The sequence below is a fragment of the Trichoderma atroviride genome, chromosome 1, assembly GCF_020647795.1.
Source record: "Trichoderma atroviride chromosome 1, complete sequence".
NCBI classification, from domain to species: domain Eukaryota; kingdom Fungi; phylum Ascomycota; class Sordariomycetes; order Hypocreales; family Hypocreaceae; genus Trichoderma; species Trichoderma atroviride.
In genome coordinates, this window is record NC_089400.1 from 1,299,009 (window position 1) to 1,316,590 (window position 17,582).

The following is a 17,582-nucleotide window of genomic DNA, read 5'->3' on the forward strand; positions in this document are numbered from 1 at the left end:
CGGACTGTCTCTCATCAAGCTATTCAACGTAAACTTCTAGTAGAATGCCTGTAGCATTGAAAATTCTGTAATTGTCCGTTGGCTCTATGGAGGCCTATACCAGGACCGTGCACAAGGGACTGATCCTTCAGCGAAGGCTCCAATAGCGTGCACGATGATATCCCAATGTCAGGCTGAAAGCGACCCGCAAGAGTAGATAAAAGACTCTCATGGGAAGCAACAGACTTTACAAGAAAAGCCCAAAGTATAAAAAAAAGAATTATTCTTAAACTCGCATTGCTTTGTTACTCATTTGGCGCACCTTTTGATCAACTTAAAAGAGTCACTTCTTTGATGCTTGACTTTAGCCACTCGGTCGTTAAGCTTTGGGTGGCGGTACGTACTGCTCTCCACCAGCGGAACCCCGCAGAACTCAAGGGACCGCCTGCCTGCCTTACTGCCTATCGCTGCCGTCCGTGCCTAGCAGCCGATATTTCAACCTTCAGCTCCCGCACTCCCAGCCGCGTTTCTCGCATCTCCATCATCATCCGCTCTCCGTCTCGCTCAAACGCCCTGTGCTACATCGCAGCATCCATCTCCCTCGCCTATATCGTTCTGCTACATCTATAAGCGCTTCTCAAAGCACCCGACTAGCACAATGGCAGAGGCAAAGCCCGCGTCCCAGAAGATCTGGCTGATCTCCAATGACAACGCCACCATGGAAGTCGGTAAGCTCATCCTCGCTGGTCCATCGCCCTCTCTTTGCCGACGGTTTGATACTGACTGCCAACCCTAGACCGTGTCGTGGTCGAACGCTCCATGCTTTTGAAGAACATGTTGGAGGATTTGAGCCATACCGACATCACCCAGGACAACCCTATTCCCATCCCCAATGTAGGCCACTTCCCATCGCATCTTTGATGCTCTTTCTAGAACACAGCTGACAAGGACTCGGCAGGTCAATGAAGCAGTCCTGCGAAAGGTCGTTGAGTGGTGCGAGCACCACCGCAACGATCCCGTCACGACTCCCGATGACGAGTCGGATGCCCGCAAGAAGACGACCGATATCGAGGAATGGGACCAGAAGTTCATGCAGGTGGATCAAGAAATGCTCTTTGAGATTATTCTTGTACGTTTATATGATGACTACCCCAACTCGAATATGCCCAGGAACCCCAGCTAACCGTAAGCCTAGGCATCCAATTTCCTTGATATCAAGCCTCTTCTCGACGTCGGCTGCAAGACTGTAGCCAACATGATCAAGGGCAAGTCTCCCGAGGAGATCCGCAAGACTTTCAACATTACAAACGATTTCTCCGCCGAAGAGGAAGAGCAGATCCGTCGTGAGAACGAATGGGCTGAGGACCGATAAATTTTGGTCGTTGTGGCTCTTTGTGCTTCTTGAATCTTTATTTTTGCTGGAGGAGAGCAACAATACGAGCCTAACTGTTTCTGGGGCTGTTTCATAGAGCAACCAACGGCGTTGGTGGGATTGAAATGATAGGGCTATTGGTTTCTTTTATCCTCTCCTTTTTAGGCTCTTTTCTTTTTTTTTTTTAACTGGTATCTGTTTTTGGGGCAATGTTTTCGGGGCACGACAGACTGGCAACAGTCGATCCATTTTCATGAGCTGGGGACTTGTCCCATGTGTTTACACATGCGTTAGATATCAATTTCTAACATACATCGGAATGACTGTTTTAACAAACCTGCTCTAGAGTATGGGAAAAGCTTAGTATGAACGTGACAGCCTTTGGGATTCTCATACTTAACTCTCGTGGGACCTTCTGTGCTCATACCCAGTAGTAAGAAGGCTGGGAGTAACGACAATCAAATGTTGCTGAGGCCTTATCCTACCCAGGTAATTTCGAGATACGCATGTGGTGACTAGTGATTCTTATCTGGGCGATGCGTCTAAAGTCCAAACAACCGACCGGAAAATAATGATTGGAAATGGCGGAGCATGTTTTCATCACTGTCCAGGAAAAACATCTGGTTCATGGAGTCTTCCTTCACATAGAGAGTAGCAGCACAGGCACCATGCTCAGGAAAAAAAAGACATTTGAGACTTGGGGTAAAACAAGCAAAATGGACATCAAAAAATAAAGGTTCATTTCCTTTCCCTATGACCGACCGTGACATGAAGCAATATCAAGAATCAAAAATCCAGGCAACCGTGCCCAATATTCCGTGCGTCCGCATCCTCCTTCCCACACGCCCTAAAGACGACAAAGAGATTCTGCTTTTTGCGCCATCCACCACTGTTTTAACTTGTCATTGAGAAATGCCAAAGAAGCCGGATGTCGGTACCGTCGGTACAAGTGGGTCGAGGAATGCCAGGTGATTTTGTGTTTTGACGTCGCTTAGATTCCGAGGCGAGTCTTTCTCCAGTGCCTTCTCTTGGCGTTGTAGCTGTACGATGAAAATGTTAGTATGAAAGTTGGTCAAAATTTGGGTAAAGTGTTTGTTCAGGAAGAGAATGTGTGAAGAAATCGGTGGTCGGAGAGAGGTGAGCGGGCGATGTATTTGAACAGGAAAATTCGGTAGTGTTCGAGAGATTGTAACAATGGAACTTCGAGAGCAGAGGATTTTCTCGTCCATGGGGGAGTTTGCACGCACCGGATTGTGTTGCCAGTGCGAAGGCGAATCCATTGCGGAACCGGGCGGTTCTGCTTCTGGGCCTTGGCCAGCTTCTGCTTGGTTCGGAAAGTCTTGTGGCTCTATATAATCAACTGCACGTCAGCGGTCTGGTCGTTTCTCAGAAAATATCGATTCCCATCTTGCGTCTTTCGTCTTTCCCGCCTGCAGTCAAGAGTTTGAACACCACCACAAAAAAAAGGGTGGTCTTCCACCGCCCAAAACTGCCAGGCCAAAATCTAGAAATCGCTTCTCTCGGGAAAAGACTCTTCTCTCCATAACAACGAGCAGGAAGGGGGCGCTGCATACCGGCATCTTGTTGACCTTGCGTATCGAGTCTGGTGATGATGACGATTTTCGTTGATAGTTGAGAACGATTGTAGATTTTGCGACCCGCATCCGAGGGCGTAAAGCCCTAGCGGAGAAGAAGGAAAAAATGGTGGGTTTGTGGCTGGTGCGGCAGGTGGCGCAGGCGAATCTTTTTTCCTGAGGCAGAATTTCTAGCGAGGAAACTGTGGGGATGCTACCTAATGCGGCCTGCAGCGAATGGACAAAATAAGCTGGTCATAGCGCATCATCTGATGAGCTAAGCAGCGTCTGAGTGGAAGCATTTAGAGTCAGTCATTCTGTAAAAGATTGGACATTCCAGTCTATGTGATGAATCGACCTATCGTTATTTGTCAACAAAATTATGCCAGGTCTCTTACCTTGGGGTATGTAAAGATATCTCTCCGCATAGGTGCAATCTTACTTCTGGCGACAAAAATACACACATGCATGCTTTAGCAGGTCAAGTGATATAAGGCTGCGTGAGATTAGCCTTAATTATTCTGTCTAGCGCCTGGACCAACCAGAGGCCGCCGTTGGGAAGGGCCATTGCCTCTAAAACAAGGCCTACCAAGATAGCTGCAGATGGGCATTGGAGCCTCCGGAATAGGGGACAGTTTGTAACTGATAACTTCCGCATACCTTAACACTTCAACGAAACCCCCTTTGCGACGGCTCTTGCGGCGCACACGTGAGAAACTTGATCGACTCATTCGCCCGGCGTTTATTGCGATTCTTTTTTTCATAGTTTGATTTTTCTTTCTGTTTCGGCGTCCCGGGAGAGGCAAACACGCTCCCCTCGACTATTTCAAATCCACCCGCCTGGAACGAGGCAAACCGCGAAGTGTCCGTCTACCTCGTCGCGAAGCAACTCGGTGCACCGTTAGGGGACTCCAGGCTATATATTCTTTCAAGATGGGTGCAGGCATGTCATGGCTGTCCAACTTGGTGTGGGCGAAGAAGGAGATCAGAATTCTAATTCTGGGCTTGGTATGACGTCGTGTGCTGCCTTGGGGCCTCGGTGATGGATTGCTAATGCGTCGGCTCTCAACAGGATAACGCGGGCAAAACAACCCTTTTATACAGACTGAAGGTAATGATATCATGGCTGTTTTCATGATTGTTTTTGTTTTTCTAACAATATGCTGACTTTGGGGATCAGATCGGAGAAGTTGTCACGACGATACCAACGATCGGATTCAATGTCGAATCAGTCACGTACAAGAACCTCAATTTTAACGTCTGGGTATGGATGGCACCAACACAAACACACAAGAGAGAATCATAGAATGACTTCTTTCGCTAACAAACAATATTTCTCGTCTGCAGGATCTGGGCGGACAGACTAGCATTAGACCCTACTGGCGGTGTTACTACGCCAACACCGCGGCCGTCATCTTCGTCGTCGACTCTACCGATATCGATCGATTACAAACCGCGGCCGAGGAGCTTTCGGCTATGCTAAACGAGGAAGAGCTCAAGGATGCGGCCCTGCTGGTATTCGCCAACAAGCAAGATCAGCCCGGCGCCAAGGGGGCGGGCGAGATCTCAGAGGCGCTGCAGTTGGGCGAGCTGCGGGACCGAAACTGGAGCATCATGGCTTGCTCGGCAGTCGACGGCAGTGGTGTGAACGAGGGCATGGATTGGCTAGTGGTAAGCTTCTTTTTTTTTTTTTTTCATGTTCCTGAAGATCGATGCATCTCGGGTGTTGGAATACCGAAAGAGGCTAACGTTTGAACGCTCCAACTGTAGCAAACCGTCAACTCGGACAACTAAACCAAACCATTATTCTTTTCCCCTATCAAGGAGACTTAATAACAGCCATCTCCTTTTGTGTTTTCGAAAACCACAATCTTGTACAACAAACGATATGACGAAGGCAACACGACGGTCGGATTCCGTTGTATGTGGGCATGCAAACCATACACCTGGCGATCAGAGGAGGAGGACATGCAGCGAACGGCGCATTTAGTTATCCATCTAACAGGCGGAGGATGGGCATTTTAAGAGAGGATAAATTATATGGACGGGATAATGTCAACAATACTATCATTTAATTTAGACTTGGGATACCAGTATCAGTATCCCAATTTGATTCTCAATATTGGTCTCGGTCTTTGAAACACCGAGTTTTTGCATCAAACCCCTGGTGCCTCGTATCTAAACAAGAGCTGCCACGCGGCACGCCGCAGTAGATCTAATTAGAGACCCGCAACGCGCGGACTCGCTGTATCAAAATGTGTTGAAAGTAGATACATCTGAGCTGGGGCATCCAGAACTACCTGAAAATCAAGACGGCTCAACAGAACCGTCTGATTGCCCCCTCACTGCTTGTTATATGTTACATAACAAGCCCGCATGGTATTATCAATAACATAACTCTCTCGGATTACGACGGCCGAATCCTCAGAACATCCGATGGGCATTTGGATTCGACAAAAGAGGGTGTGAAGGCAATGCTACTATTGTACACAGAAAGTGGGTTTCTAGGCCTCCAGTTTGCAATGTCCTGAATGGGATCATCCAGATGTGTTCGGGCTTCGGGATATACATGAGGGGGTGGAGCAGATTTTACGAGGTCTGCACTTTACTGAGTGAGCATGGCGTTGGAGGATGAGATTTTGGCGTTACCTTGGCTATTGTGCTGTAGCCTAATTTGACGGGCAGAAGAACTGAAAGGGATTTCGCTGTCATTCGCTTATAGAAGGGGCATTATTAGCTACTATTAGGATTGATACAGTAGAGCCAACAAGGAGAGCGTTGTATGATATCAGCCTGAGTTGGTTATGGTCTTTTATAATAATATCTGAACCAAGGCTATATATAACCTCGACTGAACATGCCATCTTTCCCAGGCATTGGAAAATAGGTACCGCTGAAGTGTGTTGCAGTTTACAACCCCACCACTACCGACTCAAAGGAAGAGACAGAATACTCAAATGATGGGCACACATTTCTCAACTTTACACTCCACGCACAATAACGCTAGTGTCCTATCCAGAACTGCAGTTATAGCATGGGCTATTGCTGCTACCGCTACTACCTCTGCTGCTATTGTTTTCATAGTTGTCGGTACTTGTATCATGATTAGATATTCTTACATGTGGACCATTTACATGTACTCTACTAAGCTATAGATGGGGTGTTGGATAACCAGAACTCTGGTAATAGATTGTAGAAAAATAGAGTTCATGTTTTCAACCTGTGTGTGCATTTTCATTCATGCGCTAAAAATCGCAAGCGAGCAGGTGACCACGCGTTAAGAGGCCTCGGACACCGAGACGCGAGGCGCGCCGGCATCTCTCCGTCCAGGCTGGGCAGAAGCAGCCCGCTCCTAGCGTGAACCACTCGACTCGATAATGCCAGTGGGAGGGAGAACCGCAAGGGTTCCAGGCGGCACTTGCGGCACTTGCGGACGACAGCAAGGGTAGGGCCCCGCCCTGGACATGAGGGAAGGTTGGCTGAGATGGTGAGCTTGTTCCACGGCTAACCAAGTGCTTGTCGCTGGTAGCTACCAGAGATGGAATAGCTGGGTCTGGCTGAGATGAGTTGGGGGAAGGGCAAGAGATGAGCGTTGAGATGTGGCGTGACATGAGCCATCAGGTGTGTTGCTGTAAGCCACTGACATGGGAGGGCTTGTTTCAACTGCCGTAAACAGTCGTTGCACTGGAGCTTCAACTTCAACTTGGAAGACGGGGAGATGTATACCAGCTATTTCACGCCCATGGACTGCGACTCGGCAGAAAGACAAGAAACGCAAGCAATGCAATTTCGTGTTTGATACTGCTCGACCACTTCTTACGGCCGAGAGGACAAACAAGGCTAGTAGCAGCGAGCCTACGGCAAAAAGGACCACTGGAGGTCCAGGCGGGTTACGTACAGCGGTCTTGCAAGGAACACGCGCCCCGCCCCGGACAAGTGAACCGAGCCGGCTTTCTTTTCACGGCCTCGTAATTGGCTCTCGTCCAGCCCCCCCACATCGGGCTGGGGCCAGCGGGGGGGACAGGCCAGTGGGTGGACGCTGACGTAGAGCATTTTGGGCGAGCAGCGGAATTGGCAACAGAGGCAGGCACTATGGCGATATAGTCAGGCACGGCAAGCTTTCGGGTCAATGGCTGGGGCAGAGCGAGCTTTGGGCGGTATCGATGCGGTATCAATGCGGTAATAACGGGGAAGACACAGCTGAGCACAGTGGATATGATATGCCAGGAGGATCAGTGTGATACCAAGGCAGTGATGCGGTACAAGCACAAGCAGCATACGCGAGCACAGAGCTAATGTATAAGCACTGGGACTGAGGGGAAGCCCAGCCCAGGCCATGCAACAGACATGCCGCCAGCCTGCACCCATTGAGGCACGGCTTCTTCCACTGCTTCTTCTCTTCTGGCCTCGTCTGACTTGTACATTGGGCTCTCACCCCACCATTCCGCTGTGCTCCTCGCGTATAAAGAGGGCGGCTGGTCCTGCCCCTCCTTGGAGCTGCTTGCCTCGCTGCCTCCAGCTCTCGACTCTTCTTCTTCTCCCATACACATCTCAATTCATCCCGGGTACCTTGTGCATCTCCAAGGTATCTCTGTCTGATATCTGCCTGCTCGGCCACCTACCTATACATCTACTTTGCCGGGAGCTTGTTCAGCGAACAAGACGCCGTCCGCCAAAATGACTGCCGAAGACACGCCAGCCTCCACTTTTAGGTACAATGAGAAGCCTGTCTACACCACTTCCAGTGGTGCTCCCATTGATAACCCTTCGGGCTGGCAGCGCCCAGGCACCATTGGACCTCTGCTGCTCCAGGACTTCCACCTGATTGACTCTCTCGCCCACTTTGATCGTATGTTTACCCCCTCTTGTTCCTGTATCCAGAAGCCCTTCAGAGCTCGACCCCATTCCTACCTCCCAACTCTAGAATAGCTTGCTAACACTTCGTGTCCGTCTAGGCGAGCGTATCCCCGAGCGTGTCGTCCATGCCAAGGGCGCTGGTGCATATGGCGTCTTTGAAGTCACTCACGACGTCTCCGACCTCACTTCCATCAACATGTTTGATACTGTTGGCAAGAAAACCAACTGTATCGCACGTTTCTCAACTGTTGGTGGAGAAAAGGGCTCTGCCGATACCGCCCGTGATCCCCGCGGCTTCGCCATCAAATTCTACACAGACGAAGGCAACTGGGACTGGGTCTACAACAACACTCCCGTCTTCTTCATCCGTGATCCTACCAACTTCCCCCTCTTCATCCACACCCAGAAGCGCAACCCCCCAAACAAACCTCAAAGATGCCACCATGTTCTGGGACTACCTCTCTACCCATCAAGAGTCCATCCACCAGGTCATGACCCTCTTCTCTGATCGAGGAACTCCTTACTCGTACAGACACATGAACGGATACTCAGGCCACACTCACAAGTGGACAAAGCCTGACGGATCATTCGTCTATACCCAGGTCCACCTCAAGACCGACCAAGGCATCAAGACATTTACTGGAGAAGAAGCCCACAAGATGTCTGCTGATAACCCGGACTGGAACACTCAAGATCTCTTTGAGGCCATCCAGAAGGGAGAGTACCCTAGCTGGACCGTCTACGTTCAAGTGCTTACACCTGAGGAGGCCGAGAAGTTCCGCTGGAACATCTTTGACTTGACCAAGGTCTGGCCACAGAAGGACGTGCCCCTCAGGCAATTTGGCAAATTCACTCTCAACAAGAACCCTGAGAACTACTTTGCCGAGATTGAGCAGGTTGCCTTTTCTCCTTCTCACTTGGTACCTGGTGTTGAGCCCTCCATCGACCCTGTCCTCCAGTCCCGACTCTTTTCTTACCCCGATACCCATCGTCACCGTCTTGGAACCAACTATCAGCAAATCCCTGTCAATGCTCCGCTCAAGGCATTCAACCCCTTCCAGCGTGATGGCGCTATGGCTATCAATGGCAACTACGGTGCCAACCCCAACTATCCCAGCTCTTATAGACAGCTGACGTACAAGTCTGTTAAGCCCACCGTGACACACGAGAAGTGGTCTGGCGCCGCTGTCCACGAGCTTTTCCAGGAAGTAAATGACGACGACTTCGTCCAAGCAAAGGGTCTCTGGGATGTGCTCGGCCGCACCCCTGGCCAGCAAGAGAACTTTGTCACAAACGTCTCTGGCCATCTGGCGGCAGCTCACCAAGATACCCGTACCAGAACATATGAGATGTTCTCGCGGGTGGATAAAGCCTTGGGAGCCTCCATCCAGGAAAAGACAGAGAAACAGGTCAAATAAGCGAAATCTGTTTGTCAATGTAGGACTCAAGGATACATTCGTAAAGATGAGATTTGAGCAACGAATGACAAAAAAAACAATGAGATAAATAGATATGAGTAATGAGAAACTTGTTATGAGAATTTGAAATCACGTATATTAATAAGATACAAAAAGCGAGGGATGTCACGAAAACGGCATGTTCATCAAAGTGAAAGAGAAAGCATTTCAAGTATGAGTCTGTGAACGCAGTATTCACATGTCTGTCCAATACGCTGCTTCTATCCCCAAGGTTCATTCATGAAGCATTGAGTATTTCGATAAGTGGTAAACAGTTTTCATACAATTGACGATGATGCACGAGTTATTCACAGATATTCGAGAGAATGGCACGGTCCAAAAAAAATTGTTTTAATGTTTCAATTAGCTAAAGAAAGAGAACGAACAGGGACCCTTTTCCAGCAGTGCGCTTCATACTTGCGTGCAAAGCATCCCCACCGCCAGGGTGAAGAGCCGATTTTTTTCCCGTCTGTTATATCTTTTTTTTTTCGGCGGTTTTCCCTCTCTTTTCATAACATTTTCTCTCGCACACTTTGAGTTTTTGTTTTTGTTTTATATCCAGCATCTCTTGAAATGCATATACCAAGCGCCCTCCCGTTCCCAGCGGGAGAGCCCTGGAGCGAAGTAGGTCATGCCGAACAAAGCACAGCCTTGTTTGGCAGCCTCTGGCCTCGCTCACTTGGCATCGCGCCACAGCCGCTACCAGTGTGTACCCGGCTAGATCCAGTCTAGCGGGGAGAACAGCTCGAAGCGGAAGTGGTGGTGTAGAGAGATGAGCTACAAAATCATTTCGCCTCAGTCTCGCCAGGCAGTCTTAAGGGTGCACAGCTCCTCGACCCGCGGTAGCCTCTTTGACTTCAGCTTAGCCATGATAGCGGCCTTGCTGACATGTCCGATTTAGCAAGGCTCCGCGGCGTGCCGTAGTAGAGTGCCCCCTCTGGATGCTTGAGATGCCTGGCTGAAAAGAAAAGAGGGTGAAACAATGTAAAGGAAGCAGGGACTACTCGCACTACCCATCGCTGCTCAGCAGAAGTGGAAAGTGAGGTTCACCCCTGTATCATCTTTCCATTTATCAACAACCCGCACGGGCTTGCCGCCGGGCGTGTACACCCCTGTCGACAACCAGTGTCTGTGTGGGCTAAGAATATGCCGGATATCCCAGCACCATGATCACAATTGCGTAGTGGTTTGGTTTTGCTGGCATGACGTCGTGTTCCATGAAGACAATACTGGTCTGAAAGCCAGTTCAGATCCAGCTTGTCAAATGTTGGAAACAAAAAGCTGAGTTGAATAAATTGGTTGCGTCGTAAGAGTCCTTGATAGGCGTTCTAAACATTCGAAAGGTCGTATCGCATACCCAAGAAATCTATTCATAACTCATTCGTGTCGTCGTCAAATATTCGTAAAGCATCATTAACGCAAGACAGGATTAAGGAAAGACTCCATGCAGTAACCTGAAGTATCATAGTCGGGCACCACATTGAGGGGATATCTTCCAGAGAAAAGAGAAAGTCTGCTTCTGAATGTCTCTCAAGAGAGACAAAAAAGAATAGACGAGAAGCGAAAGTGTAGGATATTCAAATCCAATGGAGGTTTCGGGCCGAGCCGATTGTTGTGCATTGCTGCAGTTTGCCTCTTATCTTTAACCCAATGGTACCAGAAAAACAAGAATAAGGAAAAGAAGAGAAAAGAATGTCGCAAGCCGTTGGTGACTGTCGAAGGAAAGAGTCCCCGTCCGTTGAAGAAAAAAGTAAGCATCCAGATTGCCAGCCTCGGATCCAGCCATGTTGGTGGTATAATGTAAACAAAATAACAAGTTAACCCAAAAAGAAATGCCGAGCTAGCGGCTCTGATGCGACAGTTGATGATGGTATTTCCTGGATCTTGAACGAGGAACTAGATTCGAAACCAAGTGCACGCTTGCTGTGTCGCCGATAGCAAAACGGAAAGGGGGGTAAGGAAAAAGAACCAAGAAAGAAAAGGTGAAAAAGAAAAAGAAGAAAAAGAAAAAGAGGAAATGATTAGGGGTATTTCCTAGCAAGAATAATTGGATGAGGTATTCGAACTCCGTTCCTGATGCAACAAAACGCCTATATGCCCTGACAAAGTGTCTATGCCGCTGAGAAGATAAAAAAAAAAACTCGTTTGCTTTTTTCCCCTGGAGAAAAAAAAGGGGTAGTGATCCGAGACCACAAGCTGGTGACCGGGACAGCATTAAGAAGAAGCCAGCATAGCAGATCTCTACTTTCACATTGTCGCGGCGTACTCTTGGTAGCGATCCCAGCCAAAGCCGCCCATGCCCATGCCGACGCTGACACCGCATTGTGACGGCGCATAGACACTCGGGAGAGGAAGAGCAGGAATGGGCGTCATGATTGGCGGGCTGAAGAAAAGCTCGGCAGTGGAGTGCGGGTAGCTAAACGAAGGCGTGGGAGACGGCAGCTGGACATCGCTCATGCCCATGTTGGCCCAGATGGGAGTGTTGACCGAGTCGACAGATGAAGTAACGCTGGGGCTTGAGGGCAACACTTGCCAAGGCTCAACGGCGGCAGGGATGATGTGAGGAGGGCCAGCTTGTGTCCACATGTTGGCGAGAGGAGAGCTGGGCAGCAGAGGCGGCTGTCGAATGACTTCGACAACACGAGGAGGAGGAGGCAGAAGCGGCTTCATCAGTTTCATGAGGCTCATCTTGACTTCCTCGCTCTTTCCGTTGAGCAGCTCGCCAGCACCCTCCTCCTCAAGACCTTCCAGGGCAGAGACATGTGTGCGGAAAACATACTTGTTGACAGCCTGCACAAAGTCGTCATGCAGCTTCTTGCACTGCTGCTCCTTCTCAGACCACTCGTAGGTATTCGCCTTGGCATCAACGCAGTAAATGTCCTTGTGGTACTCGACGAGGGCGTCAATGGTTTCGACGGTGAGCTTGTAGGCAACCTCGTTGCGCAGGACCATGTCGACGTGAACGATGTAGGCCTCGATGTGGATGAGCTGATGGCTGAAGAGATTCTCTGTGGGGTCCTCTGGCATCTCGGCTTGGGGCAGCTTGGGGAACATTAATGAGGCCAGGGTCCAGATGGCATTTGGCGATGACAGAGTCTCGGTAAGGCATCGATGGTGCTGAGGAATGCTGTTGAGAGGACGCTTGACCCGGTTGACGCGCTTGAGTGTCTGAGTAAGCCATGGCTCAACCCTTGAGCCCAGGACGACGTTGACGGATGAAGCCCTGGGGGCAAAGGCAGCGGCTGAGGCCGGCAGAAGTTGGACCGGCATATTGGCGTATGAGGACGGTATTAATGAGTTGGCGTCTGACAAACAAGATGTCACGCGGCTGTTGTAGGCTGTACAGTTGAAAGAAGCACAAGGGCGTCGTCGATATTTGAGGAGGATCTTGTTTCTTTTCTTATCTCACAGAGAAGCGGCGATAGAAGGTGGTGGCGAAGGGTAGGGACAACGGAGGGACAACGGAGGGAGGACGAATGACACACAAACAAGAGGCAGAGCAAAAGATGAAAAAGAAAAGAAACCCGGAGACGGTGTCGAGCAGGGAGGGGGCGCAACGTAGACAAGCTGACTGAATCACCTGCTGAGCGGCCGAATCCAAGGCAGAGGAGAAGAGAATGGCGGACGAGGGAATCGTGAAGGAGGAGGGAGAGGCAGCAGCAGAAGAGGTGGGTGTGAGCGGGGAGATATAAGGTCGGTGGTCAAGCGCTGGGGGGGCGCTGAGGGTTAGCGGCGGTAGGCGGGTGCAGTCAGTGCAGTCAGTGGCCCGTTGGTGCTGTGGGCGCCGCTGGAATAAATACCACCCACAAGACGGCTAACGTCGAACCTGGTAGTGCTTGGGGCTAGCACGTAGCTGCAGCAGAGCCAGGCATGACTGCCTGCTGCATCTGCATCTGCATCTGTACCCGCTCGCTGGCGTTTTTTGTTTTGTTTTTTTTTTTTTTCCAATATCGGGCGCTTTCCCACACACTCGCTCGCACACCCCTCCCCTGAGGCGTGCGTCTTGGGTCCGGCCAGAGGCGAGAGCGAGGCACCATGGCATGGGCCTGGCCGGCGCAGCGGCGGGCCGGAGGTACTCCCTACTTGGTTGGGGCCGCATGGCAGTATGACGCAGACGAGTAGGGAGTACCCAAGGCCACCCTCCCGTGCACTCCGTGATCGAGGACACTTGTACGATACGCCTCTTTTTTTGCCTTTGGATGTTTCTCGTATGGCGTAGCAGGTCGTTTCATTGGAATCCGCATGCGCCAGACACGCTGCAGCATGTAGTCACACTTTGATGGCCTGTAATCTGTAATCTGCAATCTGTAATCCGTCGTCGGTGATGCCCTCAGCACGGGAACGGGAGCACAGGACCCGAGGTTGGATATACAGTAGACGCCGCTGAGAGGCGTCGGCCGGTGCGTCCCAGGCCGTAACTTAGTAGCCAACAGCGGCCGCCAACTGATGGCTGATGGGTACCTGCCGCAGGGAGAACCTCGTGCTGCTGGGAACGGGGCATGCCGCCCTGTACTACTCGTACGAGTGCTGCAACTGAACCACCATACGAATTATTGCGTAGTGGTGCTACCAAGGGTGATGATTATCCAGCCCTTTCGTCTTTGCAGTCTCTATCTACCACTACCTTGAATGTCTCAGTCAATGTGGGCAGCAGCAGGTGGCATTCCAAAGCGTTGCTAGCAGGTACTTTGCAACACGAGTGAGTGGTAGTGGCACAATGGGTACCAGTGCTACAGTACTGTACAAGCAATAAGCACTCGAGATGGCCGACTTGCCTGGCAACTCTGTCATGGCTGCTCCACTTCTTTCACTGCCTCTCTGCAACTACCGCTGCCATGGCTGCCGCTCTCGGAAATGCTCGCTGTCGTCTGGACTGCCGCGCGCAGTGGGCCAGGTGGAAGGTGGAAGATGGAAGAGCAGAGAACTTGATCCCAGCATGGCCTGGGCTGTGTAGAGCAGACTTCTGTCCCCAAGACCAGACCTCTCCCATCCAAAGGGGGGTGCGCATGAATTGGGGGTGCGCAGAGGACGCATGGCTCCCAAAACGGGTAGTCCTGCAGGCGCCGGTGGAGCTGAGAAAGACCTGCAGCCCGCGCCACACACCGTCTTCCAGCAAGTACCGGGACTTTCGACTGCTACTTGTCGTACCGTGGGCTGAGGTGCCACCAAGAGAAAAACAAGGTCCGGTCCTTGGGCTGCCTTTAGCCTTTGCGGCGTCCATCGTGTCATACGGCCTCTTCGTTTTGGAATATTGCTGCATCTTTTGTCTTTTTGCTTCTGCGCAAGTGACACCGCCCGGTGAGACACCAACCTGTTCCGTCCTGAGGGGAATATGCACATCGACATCATTGGGGGGGCAGCATGATGCCAGAGATCACATCACGAGATCAAGCCATCGTCGAGGCAGGACCCGGTATCAGTAGGCGCTTGGCGCTGAGCGAAATATCTGCCCATAATGCACGATGCTCCGTGCGCGGTACGCACTTCTGCTGGGTAGCAGACATGGTGCTGGTGGGTAGCAGCAGGAGTGGTTGCGGCGACATATGCCATGCTATGCCATGCCATGCCTACCCCGTATATAGTAGTATATGTAGTATATGTGCGGATGGTGCGTGGTGGATGGCCGCAACGATCAAGAGTGGGTGGCCGTGGCATCAGGCTTGAAACATGCGTGTCCTTTAGCATTTTCCCGTTAAAAAAGATCAAGTGCCGTACTCCGTCGTGAATGATCGGCCGTCTGCCGCCGCTTTAGTTGACAGTCGTTGCGCTCCCACTACATCCCCATATCCTCGTATAGAGAGCTTCATCAGGTCGTTTATGCTACATTGCCCCATAAGCACTCTGTTTCGTGCCTCAAGCTGTCAACCGTGGCTTGCCCCATCTGCGTCCCCCTCTCGTGAACCGACAGCTAGCTGTATTCAAGCTCGATACAGCTGCCGTCATCTCTCTCGCTTCGCTTCTCATTGCTCGTACTTAGAGTTCATATCTGTTGAAGAGCATTTGCGCTATTTGATCCACATCCTAAGAAATAGAGGAAGAAAATCCAAACTGTAGTCTTTTTTAACAGAGCAGCATGGACGCAAGAAATGCACGATAGGGCCACTATCGACGCTTTTCAAGCGAGAGGGCTGCGCCGCTTATGCAGCATGTAGCGACCCCCGTGCGCGCCTCCGCTCACAGGATTTGCCTGTAGACTTGACGAACAATAAACAAGCAGAAGGAGAGAAAAAAAAGAAGTAGAGCAAATCTGTACTGGCACCCGCCGCCAGCTCGGCGACCAAAAGCGCCCCCAGAGTCATCTTACTCAACTCCTAGCTCAACTGGGACAGTGGTCAGCATAGGCAACTAGCAACGAGCTGAAACCAAACAAGGAAATTGATGTCGAATGAGAGAAATTACTCTCAACCATCTCATCTCGTCGTCTGGTCAATGAAATGCAGAGTAGGCCCTTGTTTATGTTGGATTTGCTGTAATGACTTGCATGCCAACGCCGCGCCATGCGCCGACGCACCTTGCCTAGTACACACTTGGGTGTAAGTGAGGAGACACCCTCCAACAGTAAAAATTGTTCAAGTGCCATGACTCTTTTCTCTTTTTTTTCCCTTTGTCCTCCACTTTCACAGTGCAAGCTTGAGTTGTGCGGACTTGGCGGGTGGAATGTGCTGCCGCCCGAGCCATACCGGTTGTAGTCTCCTCGCTTGCGTGGTTCTAGATATGTACTGTGGACCATGGGAAGAGAGGATAAGGGTCAGAAGAAGAACTGTAGGCGCCGTGGCATGTGTATTGGCCGCGTCCCCGCACTCAAAGGCGTGCTCTTGAGGATCGGCCATGGCCTTTCCCTTGTCGACGACCGATTTGATAGCAGTCAAGTCCCGTGAATCATCTCAAGAGCTCCGCATCGTCCGAGACCTGCGCCCTTGGCCAGCCCCGACTCCTTTTGGCGAGCTGCCAGGAGAGCAATAGTACCTTTTGATGAGGATGGATACCGTCTAGGGAGAAGCCGTCGCCCGTCTCCGTTAGGGCCGGGTGATTCCCCTGGCTGGGAAGGCATCCTGTGGTATTGAAACGGTCCTAAACGATGCAGACATGTAAGTCCTGGTCAATGGTTGGGCAATGGCTCGAGACAGTCCTAGGGGTCCCCGGAGCGTCCCGAGACGGCGGGTCACTTCTAGGAGTCGTGAATCTCAAAAGACCCTCCAAAAAGGGGACTCGTTGCAGACGAAAGAGATGATTTGTGTGCGAATCCTCACAGACCAAGGAGCATCGCCTACATCTGGACGGTGTTAGTGGCAGTCGGCGAGCTGAGGTGTGTCGGTTGAAAAGAGCCTCTAGAGCCTCTGATTGGCCAGCGACCTTGGTTGCCAGGGTGGAGAAGCCAAAAGCGGCCGGTCAGGTCGATGCTGATTGGTTCCTTGAGCGATTGCATTTGGCCAATCACGGCCGATGGCCAGATTTTCTCAGAAACTGTGCGAGCGCGGTCTCGAAGGCGAGAATGGGCTAGGAGACCAAAGGCTTGTGTAGGTCAAGCCAGCTAGCGAGCCCTCTTTTTCGTGTTTCGTCTCTCTCTCACGTCCTGGGCTGTGGAGATTGATAAGTGACAAAGCTTCTCGCAAAGGGCAGCGACCCATCCGACGCACCTCACGGCACTTGGGCATTCCCTGATCTGCCATCTGCGTTTGCTGCGAAATCCCGGATATCCGTCTGCCAGAAACAAGAGACGAGGGCTCCTGCTCCAGCACCTTGGGGACCCTGCAGCGTCTGATGCTGCTCACTGGCCACTGGTTCGACCATCGAGAATGGGACCATCGAATCCGGCCGTTGTGCGACGCGGGGGGGTCGATGGAGGTGGCCCCTTGAGGTCCGCCCGCAAGACAAGACTGCCAATGAGCGCCGCTGTGATGCCCTGACGGATTTCCTCGCTTTTGCCGTCGGAGTTGCTTCGTCAATGGCCGGCCAGGCTCACCACGTCTCGCGCGCCCGCCACCGTCTCACGGGCCATGCTCGGGCTCGTCGTCCTGAAGCTGTGCAACGAAACGAATCTGACCAGACACAGATGGGCATGACAGGCGTGGCTGGAATACGAAAGTTGCCGTGCAAGCCACAAGCCACACACGAGCTCCGGGAAGGCACAAGTACCGGTACATGGGCCCCGGCCAATTGGGCTGACGGAGCCAAATCGGCAGCCATCGGCCCATAAAAGGTCTTTCAAACGGGCACACAATGAACAAGTGCGAATTGCTTCAGCGCCTCCCCCAGCGCCCATCTGGGTGTGCTCGTATAAGGCCAAGATCTGAGCCAAAGGGCAAATCCTCGCCAGGCCAGGCAAGCACGATCATTATGCCG

The 17,582-nt window shown here is 51.4% G+C and overlaps 7 protein-coding genes across 7 annotated transcripts; 3 read left to right on the forward strand and 4 right to left on the reverse strand.

Moving 5' to 3' along the window:
- The first annotated feature begins 418 nt into the window (after nucleotides 1–418).
- On the forward strand, nucleotides 419–1,891 carry TrAtP1_000525 (uncharacterized protein). Its single transcript, XM_014091605.2, has 4 exons — nucleotides 419–707; nucleotides 776–873; nucleotides 938–1,108; nucleotides 1,175–1,891. The coding sequence occupies exons 1-4, from the start codon at nucleotides 638–640 to the stop codon at nucleotides 1,349–1,351; spliced, it is 516 nt and encodes a 171-aa protein (XP_013947080.1). The 5' UTR covers nucleotides 419–637; the 3' UTR covers nucleotides 1,352–1,891.
- A 362-nt stretch (nucleotides 1,892–2,253) lies between these two features.
- On the reverse strand, nucleotides 2,254–2,631 carry TrAtP1_000526 (uncharacterized protein; the record flags this gene model as incomplete). Its single annotated transcript, XM_066110615.1, has 1 exon — nucleotides 2,254–2,631. The coding sequence occupies one exon, from the start codon at nucleotides 2,629–2,631 to the stop codon at nucleotides 2,254–2,256; it is 378 nt and encodes a 125-aa protein (XP_065966687.1).
- Nucleotides 2,632–3,527: 896 nt separating this feature from the next.
- Nucleotides 3,528–5,069, forward strand: TrAtP1_000527 (uncharacterized protein). Its single transcript, XM_014091602.2, has 5 exons — nucleotides 3,528–3,933; nucleotides 3,998–4,036; nucleotides 4,106–4,189; nucleotides 4,273–4,596; nucleotides 4,696–5,069. The coding sequence occupies exons 1-5, from the start codon at nucleotides 3,859–3,861 to the stop codon at nucleotides 4,717–4,719; spliced, it is 546 nt and encodes a 181-aa protein (XP_013947077.1). The 5' UTR covers nucleotides 3,528–3,858; the 3' UTR covers nucleotides 4,720–5,069.
- A 1,711-nt stretch (nucleotides 5,070–6,780) lies between these two features.
- TrAtP1_000528 (uncharacterized protein) lies at nucleotides 6,781–6,978 on the reverse strand (the record flags this gene model as incomplete). The annotated part of the gene is made up of 1 exon (XM_066110616.1): nucleotides 6,781–6,978. One exon carries the CDS (start codon nucleotides 6,976–6,978, stop codon nucleotides 6,781–6,783), a length of 198 nt encoding a protein of 65 aa, XP_065966688.1.
- Nucleotides 6,979–7,437: 459 nt separating this feature from the next.
- Nucleotides 7,438–9,329, forward strand: TrAtP1_000529 (uncharacterized protein). The gene is made up of 2 exons (XM_014091601.2): nucleotides 7,438–7,774; nucleotides 7,881–9,329. The coding sequence occupies exon 2, from the start codon at nucleotides 7,908–7,910 to the stop codon at nucleotides 9,198–9,200; it is 1,293 nt and encodes a 430-aa protein (XP_013947076.2). The 5' UTR covers nucleotides 7,438–7,774; nucleotides 7,881–7,907; the 3' UTR covers nucleotides 9,201–9,329.
- Nucleotides 9,330–11,486: 2,157 nt separating this feature from the next.
- TrAtP1_000530 (uncharacterized protein) lies at nucleotides 11,487–12,509 on the reverse strand (the record flags this gene model as incomplete). Its single annotated transcript, XM_066110617.1, has 1 exon — nucleotides 11,487–12,509. The coding sequence occupies one exon, from the start codon at nucleotides 12,507–12,509 to the stop codon at nucleotides 11,487–11,489; it is 1,023 nt and encodes a 340-aa protein (XP_065966689.1).
- A 1,281-nt stretch (nucleotides 12,510–13,790) lies between these two features.
- On the reverse strand, nucleotides 13,791–14,445 carry TrAtP1_000531 (uncharacterized protein). The gene has a single exon (XM_066110618.1). The coding sequence runs from the start codon at nucleotides 14,271–14,273 to the stop codon at nucleotides 14,064–14,066; it is 210 nt and encodes a 69-aa protein (XP_065966690.1). The 5' UTR covers nucleotides 14,274–14,445; the 3' UTR covers nucleotides 13,791–14,063.
- Between the last annotated feature and the right edge of the window lie 3,137 nt (nucleotides 14,446–17,582).

Excerpts from the sequence above, each read along its gene's own strand:
- TrAtP1_000525 (XM_014091605.2), top strand. The coding sequence starts at position 638 with ATGGCAGAGGCAAAGCCCGCGTCCCAGAAGATCTGGCTGATCTCCAAT. Across the intron at positions 708-775 it reads CAACGCCACCATGGAAGTCG|ACCGTGTCGTGGTCGAACGC; the intron begins GTAAGCTCATCC and ends TGCCAACCCTAG. Across the intron at positions 874-937 it reads ACCCTATTCCCATCCCCAAT|GTCAATGAAGCAGTCCTGCG; the intron begins GTAGGCCACTTC and ends AGGACTCGGCAG.
- TrAtP1_000527 (XM_014091602.2), top strand. The coding sequence starts at position 3,859 with ATGGGTGCAGGCATGTCATGGCTGTCCAACTTGGTGTGGGCGAAGAAG. Across the intron at positions 3,934-3,997 it reads GAATTCTAATTCTGGGCTTG|GATAACGCGGGCAAAACAAC; the intron begins GTATGACGTCGT and ends GGCTCTCAACAG. Across the intron at positions 4,190-4,272 it reads ACCTCAATTTTAACGTCTGG|GATCTGGGCGGACAGACTAG; the intron begins GTATGGATGGCA and ends TCTCGTCTGCAG.
- TrAtP1_000529 (XM_014091601.2), top strand. The coding sequence starts at position 7,908 with ATGCCAAGGGCGCTGGTGCATATGGCGTCTTTGAAGTCACTCACGACG.
- TrAtP1_000531 (XM_066110618.1), bottom strand. The coding sequence starts at position 14,273 with ATGCGTCCTCTGCGCACCCCCAATTCATGCGCACCCCCCTTTGGATGG.